General features: G+C 35.9%; 1 protein-coding gene across 1 annotated transcript; it reads left to right on the top strand.

Annotated features, from left to right (window-relative positions):
- The first annotated feature begins 9,733 nt into the window (after positions 1-9,733).
- LOC108329973 (protein CPR-5) lies at positions 9,734-18,256 on the top strand. Its single transcript, XM_017564399.2, has 5 exons — positions 9,734-10,237; positions 10,537-10,593; positions 11,063-11,098; positions 11,219-12,058; positions 17,386-18,256. Exons 1-5 carry the CDS (start codon positions 9,980-9,982, stop codon positions 17,917-17,919), a joined length of 1,725 nt encoding a protein of 574 aa, XP_017419888.1. The 5' UTR covers positions 9,734-9,979; the 3' UTR covers positions 17,920-18,256.
- The last annotated feature ends 3,418 nt before the right edge of the window (positions 18,257-21,674 follow it).

The following is a 21,674-nucleotide window of genomic DNA, read 5'->3' on the forward strand; positions in this document are numbered from 1 at the left end:
TGCCGATTGTGAAACAAGTTTGTGACATCATATTTTGGTGCTTACAAATTTGTCCATCAAGTTTTTGGCGCCGTTGCCGGGGACTCGTGGTTTAACTGGTTAATTTGTGTGATTATTGATTATCTTTGACTTTTTGAATTTCTGTTTTTATTTTTTCTGTTTTTATTTTATCTTATTTGATTAGATTAGATTTTATTTTATTTGTTTTTATTTTATTTGTTTTTCGGTTTTTATTTTTATTTGTTTTTATCTTTTTAGGTTAGGTTAGATTTTATTTTATTTTTTCTATCTTTTAGATTAGATTAGATTTTATTTTTTTTTTTTTTTAGATTAGGTTTTATTTTATTCTATCTTATTTGATTCTATCTTCTAAATCTTTCTATCTTCTGAATTTATATCTTCTTCTATATCTTTTTGTGCTAACAAATCTTTTCTAGGGTTTTGTTTTCTTGTGTATGCAGGAAGCAATTCGAACTAGGAGCAAGAAAACAACAGAACCACTTCTTGAAGGCCTAGACGAGAGTAGAAGGAGGAGAAGAATCAGAACATCCAGAGAACTTTTACCTTCTCCAGAAACTTTCCTCTAAACATCACCACAAGGTTCTGTTCACAGCACAAGAAGTATGGAGAATAACAATGTTAGAAGAACTCTTGCAGATTACACCAATATTGCTGGACCTCAACACTTTAACAGCATAGCAAGACCCAGAGTCAATGCAGCCAACATGGAGGTCAAGCCAGCATTAATTCAACTGGTGAAGAGTAATCAATTTAATGGGTTGTCTCACGAAAGCCCATATGAGCACCTTACAACTTTCAATGAGATCTGCAACACGGTCAAGATAAATGGGGTGCCAGACGAAGCTATCAAACTTAGCTTGTTTCCCTTCTCATTGGGGGGCAATGCTAAGCTTTGGTTAAACTCTTTTCCAGAAGAAAGTTTCACAGAGTGGGAAGCAGTGGTCACAAAATTCCTGAACAAGTACTTTCCACAATCAAAGGTGACCAAAGGAAAGCAAGAGATTTCATCATTCAAGCAGGGCATGGAGGAGTCACTTGGACATGCATGGGACAGGTATAAGAGTTTGTTACGCAAAACCCCTATGCATGGGTTCAAAGAAGCAGAAGTAGTCCTAACTTTCCTTGGAGGGCTTGGTTCACAAACCAAGATGATACTGAACGCATCAGCAGGAGGCAATATTAACTGGAAAACTCCAGAGGAAGCAACTGAACTTATTGAAAATATGGCTACTAGTGACAACAAACTCAATATTGAAAAAGGAGATCCTAGTCAGAAGGAGTTGTCACAATTAAATGAGGCCTTGCTTATCCAAAATAGAATTATCTCTCAACAGCTTGAAGAAGTGACCATGAAACTTTCTCAAACACCACAGGAAGTACAACAGGTTTCAGTGGTTCAAGAGCACCAAAAATGGCAGATGCAATCTACTCCAGTTGAGAAACCAACAACGCTTGAAGAGACTTTCCAGAGATTCTTAAAGACAAATGCGTCTTATTGTCATAATGTGGATGCTGCATTTAAAAAATTGGAGGTCTATGTTGAGAGAATAGTTGACGAAATGAAACATGATAATCTGGGAAAGGAATGTAAAACTGTTGTGACTAGAAGTGGTAGAGTGTTAGAAGAAAGAAAAAAAGAGAGAAAGGAGAAAGAGAATGAGAGTGAGAGTGAAAAAGAAACATGTGAGTGGAAAGAAAGAGTTGAGAGAGAGAAAAAGAAAAAAGAAGAAGAGGAGAGGAGAGAAAAAAATGAGATAGAAGAGAGACAAAAAGAAAAAGAGTATGAAAAGCCACTTCCTTATCCAAAGGGTTATTCAAGGAAGGAGAAAGAAAAGCAGTTGGAAAGATTCATGGAACTGTTTAAGAAGTTGGAGATCACTATACCATTCTCTGAAGCATTGCAACAGATGCCAGCATATGCAAAATTCTTGAAGGAACTTCTCACAAAGAAACACAAGTACATTGAGAAGGAAACTATCAATATACAGGGCAATTGCAGTGCAATTATACAGAAACTACCTCCTAAACTTAAAGATCCAGGAAGCTTCACTATTCCATGCACCATAGGAGATGTGAAAGTTGGAAGAGCATTGATTGATCTGGGAGCTAGCATTAATCTAATGCCGCTTTCCATGTGCAGAACAATTCAGGGGTTGGAAATTAAACCAACCAGAATGGCTCTTCAATTGGCGGACAGGTCTCTTAAATATCCATATGGAGTGGTTGAAGATGTTCTAGTGAAGGTCGACAAATTTGTATTTCCAGTAGATTTCATTGTGATGGAGATGGAAGGAACTAGTGACGTTCCTCTTATTCTGGGGAGACCTTTTATGAAGACTGCTAGAGTTTTGATTGATGTAGAGAATGGTAAGCTTAAACTGAGAGTTGATGAAGAAGAAGTCACTTTTGATGTATCCAAAGCCATGACGTATCCAAATGATGACAAATCATGTTTTCAATTTGATGAACTTGATGAAGTTTGTATGGTTCAAGAGAGAATGGTGCGTAACATTTCTCCATTGGAAAAAACGCTCATTGATGCATGTGAAGATTTGGATGAAGAAGAAGAGAAATTGATTGATGAATGTCTGATGGACTTGGAAACATTGAAAAAGGGTCCAGAGGAAGATTCAATATTTGAAATAATGGCTAAGGAAGAAACAATCAAAGCACAGTCTTCAGAACTAAAAAGATTGCCATCACATTTGAAATATGTGTTTTTAGAGGATGGAACAAAGCCAGTCATTATCAGTAACTCTTTATCTTTACAAGAAGAAGAGCAGTTGATAGAAATTTTGAAAGCCAACAAAGAAGCAATTGGGTGGTCAATATCAGATCTCAAAGGTATTAGCCCAACTTATTGCATGCACAAGATTTTTATGGAAGAAGACTATAAACCAAGTGCTCAACCACAGAGAAGGTTAAATCCTGCTATGAAGGAGGTTGTCAGAAAAGAAGTGTTGAAACTGCTAGAAGCTGGTATCATCTATCCAATCTCTGACAGTGAATGGGTGAGTCCAGTACAGGTGGTGCCAAAGAAAGGTGGGATGACGGTAATTTATAATGATAAGAATGAACTTATTCCCACTCGGACAGTTACTGGCTGGCGTATGTGCATTGATTACAGGAAGCTGAATAAAGCTACTAGGAAAGATCATTTTCCTCTTCCTTTCATGGATCAGATGCTAGAAAGGTTATCAGGGCAAGCTTTCTATTGTTTTCTAGATGGATATTCTGGATATAATCAAATTGTGGTAGATCCAAAAGACCAGGAGAAGACGGCTTTTACTTGTCCTTTTGGTATCTTTGCATATAGAAAGATGCCTTTTGGATTATGTAATGCTCCAGCTACGTTTCAGAGGTGTATGCAGGCAATCTTTGCTGATCTTTTAGAAAAATGCATTGAAGTATTCATGGATGATTTCTCAGTCTTTGGAAACTCTTTCCAAAGATGTTTAGCTAATTTGAACACTGTCCTCAAAAGATGTGTTCAGACAAATCTGGTTTTGAATTGGGAGAAATGTCATTTCATGGTAACTGAAGGAATTGTATTGGGGCACAAAATATCTGCTAAAGGAATTGAGGTAGACAAAGCTAAAGTAGAAGTTATTGAGAAACTACCTCCACCAACAAATGTAAAGGGGATTAGAAGCTTTCTTGGTCATGCTGGGTTTTATAGAAGATTTATCAAAGATTTCTCAAAAATTGCTAAACCATTGAGTAATCTCTTGATGAAGGATGCTCCTTTTGTCATGAATGAAGATTGCCTGAAAGCTTTTGATATATTAAAGCAGAAACTAGTGTCAGCTCCAGTAATTGCAGCACCAGATTGGAATCAAAATTTTGAATTAATGTGTGATGCAAGTGATTATGCCATAGGAGTTGTCCTCGGCCAAAGGAAGGAACAAAAGTTTCATCCAATTTATTATGCTAGCAAGGTGCTGAATGATGCTCAATTGAATTATGCTACTACAGAGAAAGAGTTTCTTGCCATTGTATATGCTCTAGAGAAATTTAGACCTTATCTGATTGGGTCTAAGGTGATTGTCTATACAGATCATGCAGCTATTAAATATTTGTTGACAAAACCAGATTCTAAGCCACGTCTGATCAGATGGGTACTACTGTTGCAAGAATTTGATGTAGAAATCCGTGATAAGAAAGGAAGTGAGAACTTAATTGCTGATCATTTGTCACGGTTAGTCAACAATGAGGTCACTAGCAAGGAGCCTGAAATCTGGGAATCTTTTTCAGATGAATCACTCATGTATATTCAGCAGAGGCCCTGGTTTGCTGATATGGCAAATTTCAAAGCTGCAAGAGTCATGCCGGAAGATTTAACTTGGCAACAGAGAAAGAAATTTCTGCATGATGCCAAGCAGTTTGTGTGGGACGATCCATATTTGTTCAAAATTGGAGCAGATAATCTTCTGAGGAGATGTGTTACAAATGAAGAAGCAGAAGGAATTCTCTGGCATTGTCATGATTCACCTTATGGAGGACATTTTAATGGAGAAAGAACAGCAGCAAAAGTCCTTCAGTCAGGATTCTATTGGCCAACTCTATTCAAAGACGCTCATAATCATGCTAGGAATTGTGATAAATGTCAAAGAGCAGGGACAATCACTAAACGTCATGAGATGCCTTTACAAGGTATTTTAGAGGTTGAGGTTTTTGATTGTTGGGGTATTGACTTTGTTGGACCCTTTCCTCCATCTTTCAACAATGAATATATTCTGGTAGCAGTGGATTATGTGAGTAAATGGGTGGAAGCATTGGCTTGTCCTAAAAATGATGCTAGTACAGTAATTAAATTCCTGAAGAGGCAGATATTCTCACGTTTTGGCACTCCAAGAGTGTTGATCAGTGATGGAGGATCTCATTTTTGCAATTATCAGCTAGAGAAGGTACTCAAACACTATGGAGTGAAGCATAAGGTAGCTGCACCTTATCATCCACAAACCAATGGACAAGCTGAGGTATCTAACAGGGAGATAAAAAGAATCCTAGAAAAAACCGTGACTTCATCAAGGAAGGATTGGTCTCTCAAATTGGATGATGCTCTTTGGGCTTATAGAACAGCAATGAAGACGTCTATGGGATTATCACCATTTCAATTAGTCTATGGGAAAGCATGCCATTTGCCAGTTGAATTGGAGCATAGAGCATTATGGGCTTTGAAATTCTTGAATTTTGATCCTTATGAAACTCAATGCACACGCAGAAGGCAGATTTTAGAGCTTGAAGAAATGCGGTTACATGCATATGATTCATCCAAGGCTTATAAAGACAAAATTAAATTTTATCATGACAGGAAGCTGGTAAATAGAGTTTTTAACCCAGGACAACAGGTACTATTGTTCAACTCAAGATTGAAGATATTTCCTGGGAAGCTGAAGTCAAAATGGACAGGACCATTTGTGATAAAAGAAGTGCATCCACATGGAGCAATTGAAATATTTGATCCATCTGCTGATGATCCACAGAAAAGCTGGGTGGTAAATGGTCAACGTCTCAAGTCCTATCTAGGGGGAGAGGTGCAACGCTTTTCCACAATGATGTTGTTGGTTGATCCTTGAAAGTTGGGTCAGGCTCGGGACGTTAAACAAGCGCTTACTGGGAGGCAACCCAGTATCTTGTAAGTATTTTTGTTTTCGCTTTTAGATTAGGGTTTGATGTACTCTCTTGAAAACCGGGATTGTGTGATGGTTTGCTATTAATTAACTGTGTTTGATAAGTAATGCTTGATGATGCTTGTTGATTAATTGATGTTGAGATGATGTGCACATTAAAATGCTTATACAGGTGATTCACAAGCTTTGTGAACAAATGCATGATATCATGATTGTGATTGTGAAATTAAGCAGGGTGTATGTCAAATGTGAATGAGCTTATATGTGAGGTTTTGAGCTCCAGAGTTATTATTGTTGAATGCTATTACTTTGAAAGCATGAATGATTTTGCCCAGGTTTTCTATGATTGAATCAATTGCTTGTTTTGCATCATATGATCAAGGCCGTTTTGTTGGAACCTTTTTTTATTGGCCAAATTCATAAAGTTAGCCTACCAAAAGAGAACACGTTGTGTTCTATCCTTTGAACCTTTAGCCTTGAACATACACTGAAAACCCTTGATTGAAAAATCTTTACCTTGAGTTAAGTAGAAGATCTTGTATGGTATTGATAAATGTTCAAGTTTGGGGTTGTTGGGAAAATATGAAAAGCATTGAGCTAAGAGCTAAAAAGTAAGAAAACAAAAGAAAAAGAAGTAAAGCTCAATGCAAAAGCAAAGGCAAAAGAAAGTTGGGAATGAATAAGAAAAATTGTGTTGTGATGATTCTCTTAACTCAAGGATTTTGTGATCCAGAAAAACCAATTTTCTTGTTAGCCCAGCCACATTATAAGCCATTGAAAAGTCCTTTTGATGATACATGCTTGTGATTGTTTTGATTGTGGTAAAATGAAAGGCAAAGTTGATTCATGTGACATTGTGATAGTGGAGTGAATGAGCGAAACACTGTACCTCTTATACACTTGTGTGTTGAGTGAAACACTTTATCTAGTGAGGAAATATTCCATAAGCACATGAACATCCATACTTAATTGATTGATCATTCATGAAAAATAGTATTTGTTGGAACTTAAATGACTTTGTGAACACTAAAGCATGTGCACATCTTGATTGAACTCTTGGTCATAAGTTTGAGTAAAGTTGTTACTTATCTTGAAAAGAGAATTTTTGAATGAGTGAACCATAACATGAATTGGTTGGAGATGGAGTTACATTTTGTTTGCTTGAGGACAAGCAAAGTTCTAAGTTTGGGGTTGTGATAACAGTTGAAAAACTGTTATTTTCATGCTTAAAATTGATATTAAAAGCAACCTTTAGACTTAGAAACTAGCTTGAAATCAATGCTTTTATCTATATTTTCAGAAATAAGAGAGCTGGACAGGTTTATGCTTGATTTGAGTGTTTTTGTGCAGGTTTTGAGGTGAATTTGGTGAAAGAAGTGAAGAAGGAGAGAGATGACATTAGAAAAGACAAGAAAGAGTGCAAAAAGAGAAGACGAAGGCACCGCTCAGCGGAAATTACCGCTGAGCGGCACTCAAGGAGTCACGTTGGAACCGCTGAGGGGCAAAATGGCCGCTGAGGGGAAGAAAGAAGAAGCGCAACCACCGCTGAGCGGTAAATAGCGCTGAGCGGCACCTTTTGGGCTTGGGCTTTTGTAATCTTTTGTAACTCTAAATTAGTATATAAGGGCTTGCACGTCCTAGGGTTTAGTATCTTTGGCAGAAACGAGGCAAACACTCTCTCTTCCACCCCTTTGAAGGAGGATCTTGGATGCTCAGGCTACCTCTTCACCTTTTTAGGGTTTATTCTTTCATTCTTTCATTATTGTTCATCTAGGTTCACCATGAATATGGTGAACTAAACCTTGTATGTTTGTTGGGGAATCAATGTAATCTCTTGAAGCTCTCATATATGGAATTTATGCTTGCATCTTAATCTAAGACTTATGCTTTCTTTCATCATTAGTTAGGGTTTTTCCTCTTTGCTTAATGCTTGCATTGTTTAACTCATTCTATTGCATGATTATTGGTTTTGTCGATACGGACACGTACGGGGAAGTCTAGATCCGGGGAATTTCTCCCAATATTATACTGACAATATTATATTGGTTGTCGTTAAGCTCCTGCACTCATGAACTAATCATTAGGAATGCTAGGAATTGTATGAACTATTTGATTAGGGAGAAGCCATCTAGAATGGTACTTTAGAGAGTGGCATTAACAATGATGATTTGAATGTTGAATTCCTAAAATGTATGAGAGTGGATGAGATGAAATTGACCCCCAACAACATATTCATTCATATATTTCCTTGAAAGTGTTTATCTTTTGTCTTTGCCATTGATCAATTCATGCATACATGTTTACTTTTCGTCTTGCATATAAAATCCAAATATTTCGTTTGTAAGTCCTAGCTAATCAACAAACCACACAACTAAACTAGGCCGTGAGTCCTTTGGGAAGAACGATACTTGGTCTTACCAAGTTTATTACTTGAACGATTCGGTCATACTTGCCGATTGTGAAACAAGTTTGTGACATCATATTTTGGTGCTTACAAATTTGTCCATCAAGGAGTGAGAAAGGTTAGAAAGAAGTCAGAGGAATGGAAAAGAATAGTATTTTAGAGACATAGAAGATATTTAGATAATGAGACGAACTTTATAAATTTCTATTTATATTATACGATTATTTTAAAATAAAATATTATGTCTCATTATTTTAATACACTTACCTAATATAATACTCTATTTTCTATGTTGTTAAATATATAATATATAACAATATCCATAAATATTTTCAAATATTTAATATATCTAAAAATAACCTTTTTAATAAAAGAATTATTCACTAAATTTTAACTTATAAAAAATAAACCTTTTAAATTAAAAAAATCTTTTGATTTATAACTTACAACCAACCCGTGTTATTTTTCATTAAAAGAATTTAATTATATTTATATTTTTTAATTATTAAAATTTTTAGAATCTCACATCAATTAAAGTATTAATTTTCCTTAGGTAATGCGATTTTGTCCATTGGACAAATAAAAAAAAATCAAATAAAGGTAGAAATGAGAGGAAGAAAATATACTTTTCATTTCTTTCAAATTAAAGAATGTGAGAAAGGGACAAGCAATTTTGCAAAGACACTTATTTCTTTAGGTAGAACATTTTCGTATTTATTATAAATAGTAAATATTTAATGTAAGAAACAATAATTCTTTTTAAATATTCCAGAAAATAATAAAATATTTTTTCAAATATGTTATAAAATTATACGGTATTCAAATAGTAATAAAATAAATTACAGTATATTTAAAGTAAAAATAAAGTATAAATTATATTCTAAATTATATAGAATACATAATATATTTTGAATATTTTATATGGTATATCATAAATGTCTTATATAGTATATTATAAATATTTTATAGAATATACAATACATCATAAATCATTTCTAATATATAATCTATGGAATATTATACTATAATTACTATATAATACATTTATAAAATGATATAATATTTTACATAGTTAATTTATAAAATATGGTATAATTTATTATATAACTTAAAAGTTATATATTATAAACTAGTTATAGTATATTATATATTTATAATATATTATAATGCTCTATATAATATAACTATAAACTGTATATATATATCATTATATAAATGAGGATATATCATTTGATAATTTCTTTTGATGTTATTTTTTGATTAAAAACTTTTTTAATAAATAAAAAATATTTTATTTAATAAAATAAATTATTGGATATTTTTTAAATATATATATATATATATATATATATATATATATAAATTTATTTTTAAATAACAGATACATAATTTTTTTAATGTTATTTTTACAAAATTACATATATATATATATATTTAAATTGTGTTATTATTATTTTATTATTAATTACTGATATAAATAACAAAATAATAAAATTATATATATATTTTAATATACTACAGATGTAAATCATTTTTATTTTGCAATAATTGAAAACTAATAAATATATTTAAATTATATTTAAGTTTGAATTTTATTTGTTATAAATGGATAGATGCATATAGGATAGTATTAGTTTTGAATGGAGTATAATAAGGGAAAACCTGTATTTCCGGGATAGTGTTAAATAGTGGAAGGTCTTTTTCGCAATATGGGCTGCTATATCTAAAAGAGAATAAGAGAAGGAAGGCGGCAAAGATTCATAATATTCCAAAAGTGTGAGAAAGAAACACTCTCTAGCGCCCTAATCATTGCAGTGCAACATTTGACACTTCAAATTTGAGGATTATTGTGGTTTATCACACTAAATTTCATGAATGTGTGGTCTTTTCACCGAATTTGTTCCTAAAAGGAGGGCCCCTCATGACTGAGATTGAGAATTGTTCTTCTGAACCAACAACAATCAACCAATTTCAGAGTCAAATTTCAATGAACAATGGAATGCAAAGTTCAGACATGTCTGAAACCTCCTCCAATTCCTCACGGAAAAGAAAAAGTAAAGGTAAGAAGGTGTCATTCAAGCGACGGAACCCTAGCGTGGTTGTTCGACGTCATAGGACTAATAATGTGGACACTATCGGCCTTCCTCTGGGAATGTCATTCGCCGCAGTTATGGCTCAGGTAAATGCTCCTCTTAAAGTTTGTTTCTTGAAGTTTTCTTTGCTCCTCTTAAAGTTTGCTTATTGAAGTTTCTTGGTTCTAATTTCGGTTATCATTACTCAATATTGGTTTTAATTGTGTATTTTTTTCATTCAAAACTGATGACTTGTGTCTTGTATGAACATTGATTCATTTAATCATTGGTGAGGGTTAATGGGTAGTGTTTTTAAGTTTTTTGGTTAATTATTGCTTTGATCTGTTAAGATTATTGCTTGATATTATGTATGAGAAACTTTATTAATTTATTTTTAATTTTGAAGGTATTGTATAGACAAGATGTAGCAGCTGAGAGTATATCTCCAAGTCATCTTTCCGTGGTAAATTTTAACTTAATATTTGATAAAGCATATCACGCTTATTCCCCTTTTGATTTTTTAGATTGTAGTTTGCACACGTCTCTCTTCATTTTTATTAACAACTCCATCTACGGGCTAATACTGTCTAAAGCTTTCTTTTCAAACAATTAGTATATTAGGGTATTCATTTAATGTACAAGCACATGTTTTTCTTACAATTAATTAAATAAGAATGGTGTAAGGGTAAAGAGGAAGGTGTATTGTGCTTGTGAGTATAATGTACAAAGGCATCAATGTAAAATTTTTCAAATAATTGAAGGAGGTTAGCGTAAGAGTAGAAATGAACTTGATTAGGAGTCAGTGTAATTTTTCCTATTTGTGCCACTGCGTGTACCATTTGTATGTAAAACATTTTCTGAAATGACTCATGGAGATATTTTTTATGCTTTTTGATGATTGAAAAAGTTTCAAAATGTTGTCCTGCATGCAGATGTGTACATCAGCTATCAAGGAATCTCTTGCCAGTGTAAGCCAGATCAATTGGTGATTCATCATTTAATTGCAGTTTTACTACTTTGTTTCTACAGCCGTTCATATCAACAGCGTTAACCAGCTCTTAATTTGACTTTTTCCTACCTGGTCTCAGGTTTTTGGAGATAAGCTAGATGGTTTGACAAGGAACTTTGAGCAATCTTTTAGTAGCACATTGAGTACTCTCCAATCAGTTTACGAATCATCCAAGTGCAATGAAGGAAATAAATTGAATAATATGAAGATGGAAATTCTGAGTTCTAGATTGACTCTTGACAAAGGAGAATGCTCAGGTGATACTTTTAGAGAGAGTGGTCCTTCAAGGCCATATGATACTGAAATCCATCAATCAATCAGTCGTGATCTTGTTGAAGAGGTCAAGGATAACTTTCATAGGGACTCTGTCAGTCATGATTATCCTGAAGAGGACAGGGGAGGGGATAACTTTCATGTAAATTCAGTTAGTGATGATTCTCCTGAAGAGGGCAGAGATAAATTTCTTATGGATTCAGTTAGTCGTGATCTCGCATTGTATGGGCAATCAGATCAAATGGTTTCTTTTTCTCAAATATCATTTGGATCAGTAAATAATCCTATGGTTAGTATTTTTGAGAAGCATGTCGCAGAGCAGGGTCGTTCTAATGACCTCAAGGCACTTGCAATTGGCCTTAAAATGGAAGAATTGAACATGAAAAAGGATGAATTGGCTCTCAACCGTGATTTGAATAGTCTAAGCAGATCGAAATTAGCCATGGGAGAATCAAAGGCGTCTTTCAAAGCTGAAAAGTTTAAGACTGAGTTAGAAGATACCAGGCATGGTGAACTAAAAAAGAAGTGCATAGATTGTCTTATCACTGGTTTGCTCGTTATGTCATCCTCACTTTTCTATGGTGCTTATGTCTATTCCTATGAACGGATTGCTGAAGCTACTGAATCATGTACACCATCAACCCAGGCAAGTATAATCTTTTTGTTTTTCCCTGGTTACATGTTTTTGGTGCACATGAAATACTGAGGCTACTGTGCATCATGCTTTGGTTTAGCAGAAAAACTTAATCAGAGTTTTTGCCTTGTGTATTTGGTTCTGTTAAATTTAGAGAGAGAAAATATAGAGATAGAAGTATTATTCCATTGTGTTATCTTTCTATTACACCAAATGTCCTATATAAGGAGCAAGTAGACCAACACACAACAGCCCAAGACTTACAGTACAATTATACAATACAATATATTTCAACACTCCCCCTCAAGCTGGAGCATATAGATCATATGCACCAAGCTTGGAACATATAAATTGAATCCTAGGCCCTCTTAGAGATTTGGTCATAATGTCTCCGAGTTGTTCATTAGAATTGACAAACTTCGTAACAAGTTCCTTAGTCAACAACTTCTCTCTAATAAAATGACAATCAATTTCTATATGTTTTGTTCTCTCATGAAACACTGAATTGGAGGCAATATGAAGGGCTGCTTGGTTGTCACAGTACAGTTTCAATGACTCATTTCCACAAAATTTCAACTCTTGGAGAAGTTGCTTGATCCACACAAGTTCGCATGTAGTCAAAGACATAGATCGGTATTCAGCTTCAGCACTAGATCTAGCAACAACACTTTGTTTCTTACTTTTCCAAGATATAAGGTTCCCTCCAAGTAGAACACAATATCCTGTAGTAGATCTTCTATCAATTGGAGAACCAACCCAATCTGCATCACAATATCCTTCAATCTGAGTGCTTCCCTTGTCCTCATACAACAATCCCTGTCCTGGATTTCCTTTTATGTATCTGAGAATTTGAATTACTGCATTCCAATGGTCAACATGTGGGTTCTGCATGAATTGACTCACAACTCCCACTGGATAAGAAAGATCAGGTCTTGTTATTGTAAGATATATGAGTTTTCCAACCAGCCTCCTATATCTCTCTGGATCTGAGAAAGGTTCACCTTGATCTCTCATTAGTTTTTGATTTGAGTCCATAGGACTATCAATAGGCTTGCAATTTGTCAAACCTGTTTCCTCTAAAATATCAAGAGCATATTTCCTTTGTGAAATGATGACACCTTCTTTTGACTGTGCCACTTCAATACCAAGGAAGTATTTTAGACGACCCAGATCTTTAGTCTGAAAGTGGTTGAACAAATGATTCTTTAATTGAGTAATTTTAGTGTTGTCATTCCCTGTAATAACAATATCATCAACATACACCATGAGATAAACACATTTGTCAGGAGAAAAATGACCATAAAACACTGAGTGATCCGCTTCACATCGTTTCAACCCAAAATTTTGCACAACCCGACTAAATTTACCAAACCAAGCACGAGGTGATTGTTTCAAGCCATAGAGGGAACGACGTAATTTACAAACTAACCCATACTCCCCCTGAGCAACAAACCCAGGAGGTTGCTCCATGTATATCTCCTCTTCCAGATCACCATGAAGAAAGGCATTTTTAATGTCCAACTGATAAAGTGGCCAATGACGAATGGCAGCCATAGCAAGTAAAATACGAACGGTACTGGTTTTAGCCACAGGAGAAAAGGTATCACAATAATCAATGCCATAAACTTGAGTATATCCCTTAGCTACTAGACGAGCTTTTAGACGATCAATTTCACCAGTAGGACCAACCTTAATAGCATAAACCCATCGGCAGCCAACGGGCTTCTTACCAGGGGGAAGAGGAACAAGGTCCCAAGTACCATTGTGGTCAAGTGCTTGCATTTCATCAATCATGGCTTGACTCCATCCAGGATGATCAAGTGCCTCATAAATATTATTAGGAGTCTTAATGGAGGATAAGGAGGAAACAAAAGAGAAATAGGTAGAAGACAAACGATGATAACTCAAAAAATTATAAACAGGATATGGATTACGAGTAGAACGAATACCTTTCCGAAGGGCAATGGGCAAATCATCGTCTGAGTTAGGAGAAGACGAGGAGGATGAAGGATCCATGGTCTGGTGAGCTGATGGAGGAGGAGATGAGTCTAGAGGATCTTTATTGTTCTGAGCTTGAGATTGCCTCCGACGCTGATATGTGAGAATAGGTGGAGGAACAACGTCATTCACATTTTGAGTTGGAGGTGTAGATGCAGGAATAACCAAGGGATCACAAGATGGTAGAGAAAACATTTGTTGAACCGATGAACGATCCTCCACAGAGGATGAGAAAAACGGTGTATCCTCAAAGAATGTGACATCAGCCGACATATAATATCTCTTGTTGGAGGGAGAATAACATTTATATCCTTTCTGAAGACGAGAATATCCCAAGAAGACACACTTAATAGCCTTGGCGGATAGCTTATCAAGACCTGGAGAAACATTATGGACAAAACATGTACACCCAAATACACGTGGGGGGATATGATATAAGGCGTCATTTGGAAAAATGACAGAATGAGGAACTTTATTCTCAAGAGAGGAAGACGGCATCCTATTGATTTGAAAACAGGCAGTGAGGACTGCATCTCCCCAGTGATGTACAGGAGTATTAGTATTCAACATCAAGGAGCGTGCAGTTTCAATGAGATGTCTATTCTTCCTCTCTGCAACACCATTCTGTTGTGGAGTGTGAGGACATGTTGACTGATGTAAAATTCCTTGGGAAGATAAGAATGAAGAAAACGCTGACGAAAAATATTCCTTAGCATTATCACTACGAAGGATTTTAATTGTCTTCCCAAATTGGTTCTTGATTTCATTAGTAAAGGACACAAATATGGACAAAAGTTCAGATCTCTCTTTCATTAAATAAACCCAAGTACATCGAGAGAATTCATCAATGAAAGTGACAAAATAGTTAAAACCAAAAGAAGTGACACGACATGGTCCCCAAATATCAGAGTGAATAGTTGAGAAAGGAGAATTACATAATGTCTCAGACTTTTTAGGATGAGAAGATCTAACATGTTTTCCTAATTGACACGACTCACAATCTAACACTTGAATGTTCTTGAGACTTGGAACCATCATCTTCAACTTGAATAAACTCGGATGGCCCAACCGATCATGCAAAAGTTTTGGGGATGAAGTGGTAAAACAGGAAGCTGAAGAGCTATGTTTCAAAAAATAAAGTCCTCGAGACTTATGTCCTTCTCCAATCAGGCAACCCGTACCATGTTCCTGTATAACAAAGGAATTAGCAGTAAAGGTTACAGAACAATTTAAGGAGCGAGTCAATTGGCTTAAAGAGATTAAATTGTAGGGGCAATGAGGAATATACAAAACGGAATTTAAATTTAGTGAAGGAGATAAGGAAACTCTGCCAATTCCCTGCGATGCAACTTTGGATCCATTGGCAATAGTAATGAAATGAGGGATTTTCTGAGAAGACATGGAAGAAAATGAAGAAATAGTACCAGAGATATGGTCAGAGGCACCTGAGTCAAGGATCCATGGATTGTGACCTTCCACAGATTGAGACATACCGGCAGTTGACGCACTGGACATGGAAGAGGATTGGTCAGGATTAGAAGATTTTCCAGATTTATACTTCAAAAATTCTTGATATTCTTCATTTGAAATTTTGGGTTCATCAGATTTCAAAACATGAACACCCTTGTCTGGATATCCATGTAAGGCATAACATTTCTCTCGAGTATGGCCTATCCTCTTACAATATGTGCACTGAGGAGGCATACCACGGCCACCACGTCCTCCTCGGTTGCCTCTGCCTCCTCCTCTTCCTTGTGGTGCTACCATGGCTGATGTTTCAATACCACCAATTGAACTTTCATCTTTTACTAATGAAGGTACCCGAAGAAGTCGAGTAACTAAGCTGTCCATTGATGGAACTTGATCACCAGCCAACATTTGATCACGAACATGTCCAAAATCTGAATGTAGACCTCTTAAAATTAAGACCATGTAAAACTTATCAAGCTTCTTATTTAGGCCTTCTAAAGAATCCGCCACAAAGAAATTCTTCAATTCTTCTACAGCAGCACGGGCCGTTCCTATGTAAGTAACCATATCATGATTGTTCTGTTTGAGAGAAGTCACTCTTTGAGTTGCATCAAAGAGGCGTTGTACATCGTTAGCAAAGATATCTTGAGCTTTTCTCCAAAAGGAGGAACACGTTTTGTAAGGTCTTAAAATTTCTAAGACTTCTGGTTCAACAGATTGCCATAGGACAGCACATAGTTGGAAATCAAGTTTCTGCCATTGAGATTTTTCTTCTTCAGGAACAGTAGAAACATCTTGTTCAAGATGGTCATGGTGTCCTTGACCAAGAAACCATAACTCCACAGAAGAAGACCAAGATAGATAGTTTTTCCAATTGAGTTTTGCAGAGGTAATGGTTGGAGTGGCAGAGAGAGACGGTGTTCCAAGACCAGCCATCGTAAAACCAAACCAGAAAAAGGGGAAAACACCTTAACGGAGCAAAGATTGTGGGAAGAAACCCTAAACGGAGCAAACCTCAACGGAACAGAAAATCAGTGACCACAATAGACTCAGGAGACGGCGGCGAACCGACCGGCGGTGGCGCGGTGAAGTTCTGACACGGGAGAGGCGGCGCGTGAAGCCCACGCGCCCGAGAGAGACCGCACGGAATCGGCGCGTGACGGCGCGTCGAGGAGAATATGCGGCGGCGACCACCGGGGATATGTCGCGCTCTTCGAGGCGCACCGAACCCCTAACTTCGTCGGAGAAAAGGCTGCGACGGCGGCGGCGGCGGCGGACGGTGGTGGCGGCGACGGACGGAGCGGCGACGAAAGGCGGAAGCAACGGCAGTGGGTGGCTGTAAACCCTAACCTGCTCTGGATACCATGTTAAATTTAGAGAGAGAAAATATAGAGATAGAAGTATTATTCCATTGTGTTATCTTTCTATTACACCAAATGTCCTATATAAGGAGCAAGTAGACCAACACACAACAGCCCAAGACTTACAGTACAATTATACAATACAATATATTTCAACAGGTTCTATGTTTGAAATAGCTACATTAGAAGTACTTGTAGTCAGTGTAGCCTTGTTCTAAAAGTGTTTGGTGAAAAATAACTAACAGTGAGCATATTGCTGAAATTTTGTTCAGAGAAAAAACTGTTCTTTGTTAAGATTTCCATGTTTTTTTTAAAGTAAGTCATTGTCATAATCAAAGATCCACTCGTCGTCTTTCCTTTATTTGTGCTCTAATTTAAGAATTAAGATGCACACTATGTATAATAAGATGTTATTCTCACAGTACTTCAGTGATTTTCATATGCATATTACTCCAGGATTGCCTTGGCCCAATTGAAAGGTATTAATGATGTCTTTCTTTTCCATTTTAGGAATCTTCCTCCTGGTGGACTCCCAAGTCAGTGACCTCATTCAATTCAAAGTTGCATATTTTGTGGTGCCAGGTTCAAGTAATGAGCCGAATGATGTTTGGTGTCTTGATGATTTTTGCTGTTGCATATTTGCTCTTGCAGCGATCAACAACATCATCATCACAGAGTATGCCTGTTACTTTCATCCTTTTAATGTTGGGAGTTGGTTGTGGCTATTGTGGCAAGCTGTGTGTGGAGACACTAGGTGGTAGTGGTAATGTGTGGCTCTTATACTGGGAGATGCTATGTTTGCTTCATTTCTTTTCCCTCTGCTGGACACCTGCTTTGTTCCAAATCCTTCATGGACCAGTCACTGCATGGCAAATAACGGAAAAAAAAACAATTTTTCAGTATTGGATTCGCAGAGTTCTCTTCTATACTATCTTGCTAGTGTTTCTACCACTGTTCTGTGGTCTCATGCCATTTGCTAGCCTAGGTCAATGGAAAGACCATTTTGCAATGGAAGGGTCAGATTTTAACGGATCGGAATGGTAAAGCACTGTTTGGTCGTGGTTAGCCAATTAACCAGTAGCCAAGCCTCATTGGTTGTATTTATTTGCCTAAGTCCAGTTTCAGTTCATGATTTGCTAATTATTCTCTGCTCTGATATTCAAAGTAATGGAATGTGTACTGTATTGTGAGCACCACCTTGCTTTGCATTTGCTGGTGAATTCTTTTATGGTTTAAGACTGTTCACGAGTTCTTACTGAGGGAGATGTAATTTTTTGAGGGTATAAATTTATGTAGAATGGTGTAAATGTATTTGACAGTTAATTATGATTTTTTTGTAACAATTATCTTAAAGTTGTAAACAGGATGTTACATTTTATAATTTCATGGTTGGAGTCAAATTTCTTAGAATTTAGATTGGAAATTTTACAGTGGGAGGAATTTGAATATTAGACGTGCACGTCTTTTTCACTTCAAGAAGGATTTTTCTTCTTTTGTCCCATACTTTCTTATCTTTCCTCTCCTAATATAAGATGTGCCCAACATATTCTTTCATATAACACTTCATAATTAATTTAGAAACACATTTTGTTATTTATAATCTAGAAAATATTTGGATTTGATTTGAATTATATAATCTATGACTATATTTTAGATTTATGTAACTTTTTTCGATTGTCCAATTTAAAATGTTGGTTCTAATTATGAAATTTGGAATCATATTATAGATTATATAATTCTATTAAGTTTCGAAATAAAATTGTATGATATATGACATGGACCGAAGGGTTAGAAGTCAACACGGTTCCGTGCATTTTCTACAACAACAATAGTAAGCTAGATCAATGTGATGCCCGCGTTTAAGACATTGATGTTGGACATGTGTTTAAGTCATTAATGTTAGTGATTTGGATAAATAATATTTAAATAACGAAACAATTAAAATATTGATTAAAGATATTGATAACTTATAAAGAAACTGTAAATGAATAACAGACTGAATTTAAAGGTAAGTCTGTTTTATTGGACATGTGATAGTTTTAGGTCCATAAAATAATTTATAAATACAAAGGCAAACCACAAAGGGAGGTATGTCCAAAATACTCACTTACGAGAAAAAGCTCATTGAGCAATGTCTAACTTGAATGTCAGAGTGTCTTTTGCAGGTACATACTCTTAGTGCGGAATTATAGTGAGTGGAGCAGGTAGTTTAGATATCAGGAAACAAGAAGACTATGTCGGAAAGGTACATCTTTCAGTCCTACACAAATTTATACAGAAACATATTATATTATATTGTAGATTATGCATATTAACGTTTTGATTTACACAAATCATAATATAATTTGGAAATATTATGACAATAATGTGATAATAAATTTTTAGATTATTGGAGTTGAAGAAGAAAACATGAAAGTGGATTTTCTAAAACAGTTTCAAACGTGATTGATAAAATGTTGAGTTTGGGTCTTTAGCAAACTTAAATTTTAACAAGTTAAAATTAATTAGTTTGCATTACAAGTTTAACAAGTCAACTATGGAATCGAGTCTAAGCGTACTTGAGTTGATTTAGTTTAATGTTAACCTTGTGTTTAATTGAGTTTAATCTTCTAAGAAAATGTTTGTTTTAGTTTTCATACATTTAAATGTTTTTAAAAATGTTCTGTAAAAAATTGAAAATGAATTTGTACTAAATATAATCTAAATTTTGTCATAAATTCTAGAACTTTACAAATTTAAATATATTATTTTCTAAATAATATTTTTCAAAAAATTGTAAAAAAGAAAAAATCCATAAAAGTGGGAATTGTAAGGATAATATTCAATGGTGTGTTCATTTTAAAGATAAATTTGAGAAAGAAAGAATGAATTTGAGAATAAAGTGTATGTTTTAAAGAATTTGGAAGTGATAGTTAATGAAATTGAAAGTAAAATTCATGAAGTTTCTAGTTATTTGTTTCAGATAAATTTTAAAAAAATGTTTTAATAAATAAAAAATTAAGATTATCAAATTATTTTTTATATTAAAAATAATATAAAATTATATTTATATAAGTTATATTTATTTTGTAAAAATTATTTGAAATACTAAAATTAAGAAATTATAATAAATAAATTATACAATATATTTTGGTACCACACATTAGTGCAGAAAGGGCTTTAGACGTCTGTTATTTTGGCCTTTTGACGTCCGACATGAACCCGACGTCTTTGTGGGTGACGTTAACCAAACGTCTGTTGTGCCAGGTCGGACGTCTATATAGACGTCCGTTATGGGACAAACAGACGTCTATACAGACGTCCGTTCCGACACAACAGACGTCTATATAAACGTCCGTTTGTGTCGGAACGAACGTCTATATGGCTGAACGAGTTATTTGATTACGGGGTTTGAACGTTTGTTTGTGCACTGCCACACGTCTGAAGAGCATATTCGAAATGAAAATGGAGGGAGATGGAGGAGTGCACGACCTAAAACGTAGGCCAAAAAACACCGCCCAAGAACACGCAACAAACTGCACCGAAAATGATTTTTAATCGGTCCAAATGAAAGATATTTCATCACTGAACAATTTAATCGGAATAAAAGTAAGATTAAATGGTCCAAAACAGATAAAAACCAACCTGAAAATGCAAGGCGCAGAGGGAACTCTCACGGGTTCGCATAAGTCCTCCCAGGTTCGCGTTTTGGTGTGTATGTTCTTATTTTAAACGTCTTTTAAACGTCCGTTGTGGAGGGGGCCGGACATCTATAATATGGTAGACGTCCAGCCCCCTCCAGAACGAACATTCAAGAGGCTGACAGGGTAGTTTAACCCGTCAGCCTTTTGAACGTCCGTCCTAGAGGGGGCCGGACGTCTACAATATTATAGACGTCCGACCCCCTCCAGGACGGACGTTCAAAAGGCTGACGGGTGGAGTTGAAGAGTTTATTGCTTTAGCCTTTTGAACGTCCGTCCTAGAGGGGGCCGGACGTCTACAATATTATAGACGTCTATATATAGTAGACGTCCGGCCCCCTCTAACGGACGTTCAAGAGGCTGACGGGAGAGTTGAAGAGTTGATTGCTTCAGCCTTTTGAACGTCCGTCCTGGAGGGGGCCGGACGTCTATAATATTGTAGACGTCCGGCCCCCTCTAGGACGGACGTTCAAAAGGCTGACGGGAGAGTTGAAGATTCAGCCTTTTGAACGTTCGTTCTGGAGGGGGCCGGACGTCTACAATATTATAGACGTCCGGCCCCCTCCAGGACGGACGTTCAAAAGACTGACGGGTGCAGTTGAAGAGTTGATTTCTTCAGCCTTTTGAACGTCCGTCCTGGAGGGGGCCGGACGTCTACAAATTTTAGACGTCCGACCTCCTCCAGAACGAACGTTCAAAAGGCTGAATCTTCAACTCTTCCGTCGGCCTTTTGAACGTCCGTTAGAGAGGCTGGACGTCTACTATATTATAGACGTCCGGCCCCCTCCAGGACGGACGTCTCCACACTCAATTATTTACATTTATGCCACCGGTCAATTATTTACGTTGGGATTTTGGTGGACGGACGTCTATGGGGTGACGTTAAAGGTCAATTCTGCACTAGTGACACCAAATTAAAATCAACTTGTAAATATTCACTATGTTTCATGATTTTAATTAATTAGACAAACTTTAAGAAATTTAATCCTATGCATTTGTGCATAAATTAGCATAACCATGTTCATACTACCTTCTTTAAAAAAGGAAAATGAATGTATGTAGCTTGAAGACCTTCCAATTTCCACATTGCATATAAACTCTAAACGAGGATATGATTTT

Source organism: Vigna angularis, chromosome 4 (assembly GCF_016808095.1).
Source record: "Vigna angularis cultivar LongXiaoDou No.4 chromosome 4, ASM1680809v1, whole genome shotgun sequence".
Classification (NCBI taxonomy): domain Eukaryota; kingdom Viridiplantae; phylum Streptophyta; class Magnoliopsida; order Fabales; family Fabaceae; genus Vigna; species Vigna angularis.

What these genes read in the sequence shown, in the direction of transcription:
- LOC108329973 (XM_017564399.2), top strand. Translation starts at nt 9,980, where the DNA reads ATGACTGAGATTGAGAATTGTTCTTCTGAACCAACAACAATCAACCAA. An exon ending in TCGCCGCAGTTATGGCTCAG is followed by an intron (nt 10,238 to 10,536) that starts GTAAATGCTCCT and finishes TTAATTTTGAAG; the next exon opens with GTATTGTATAGACAAGATGT. An exon ending in CTCCAAGTCATCTTTCCGTG is followed by an intron (nt 10,594 to 11,062) that starts GTAAATTTTAAC and finishes TCCTGCATGCAG; the next exon opens with ATGTGTACATCAGCTATCAA.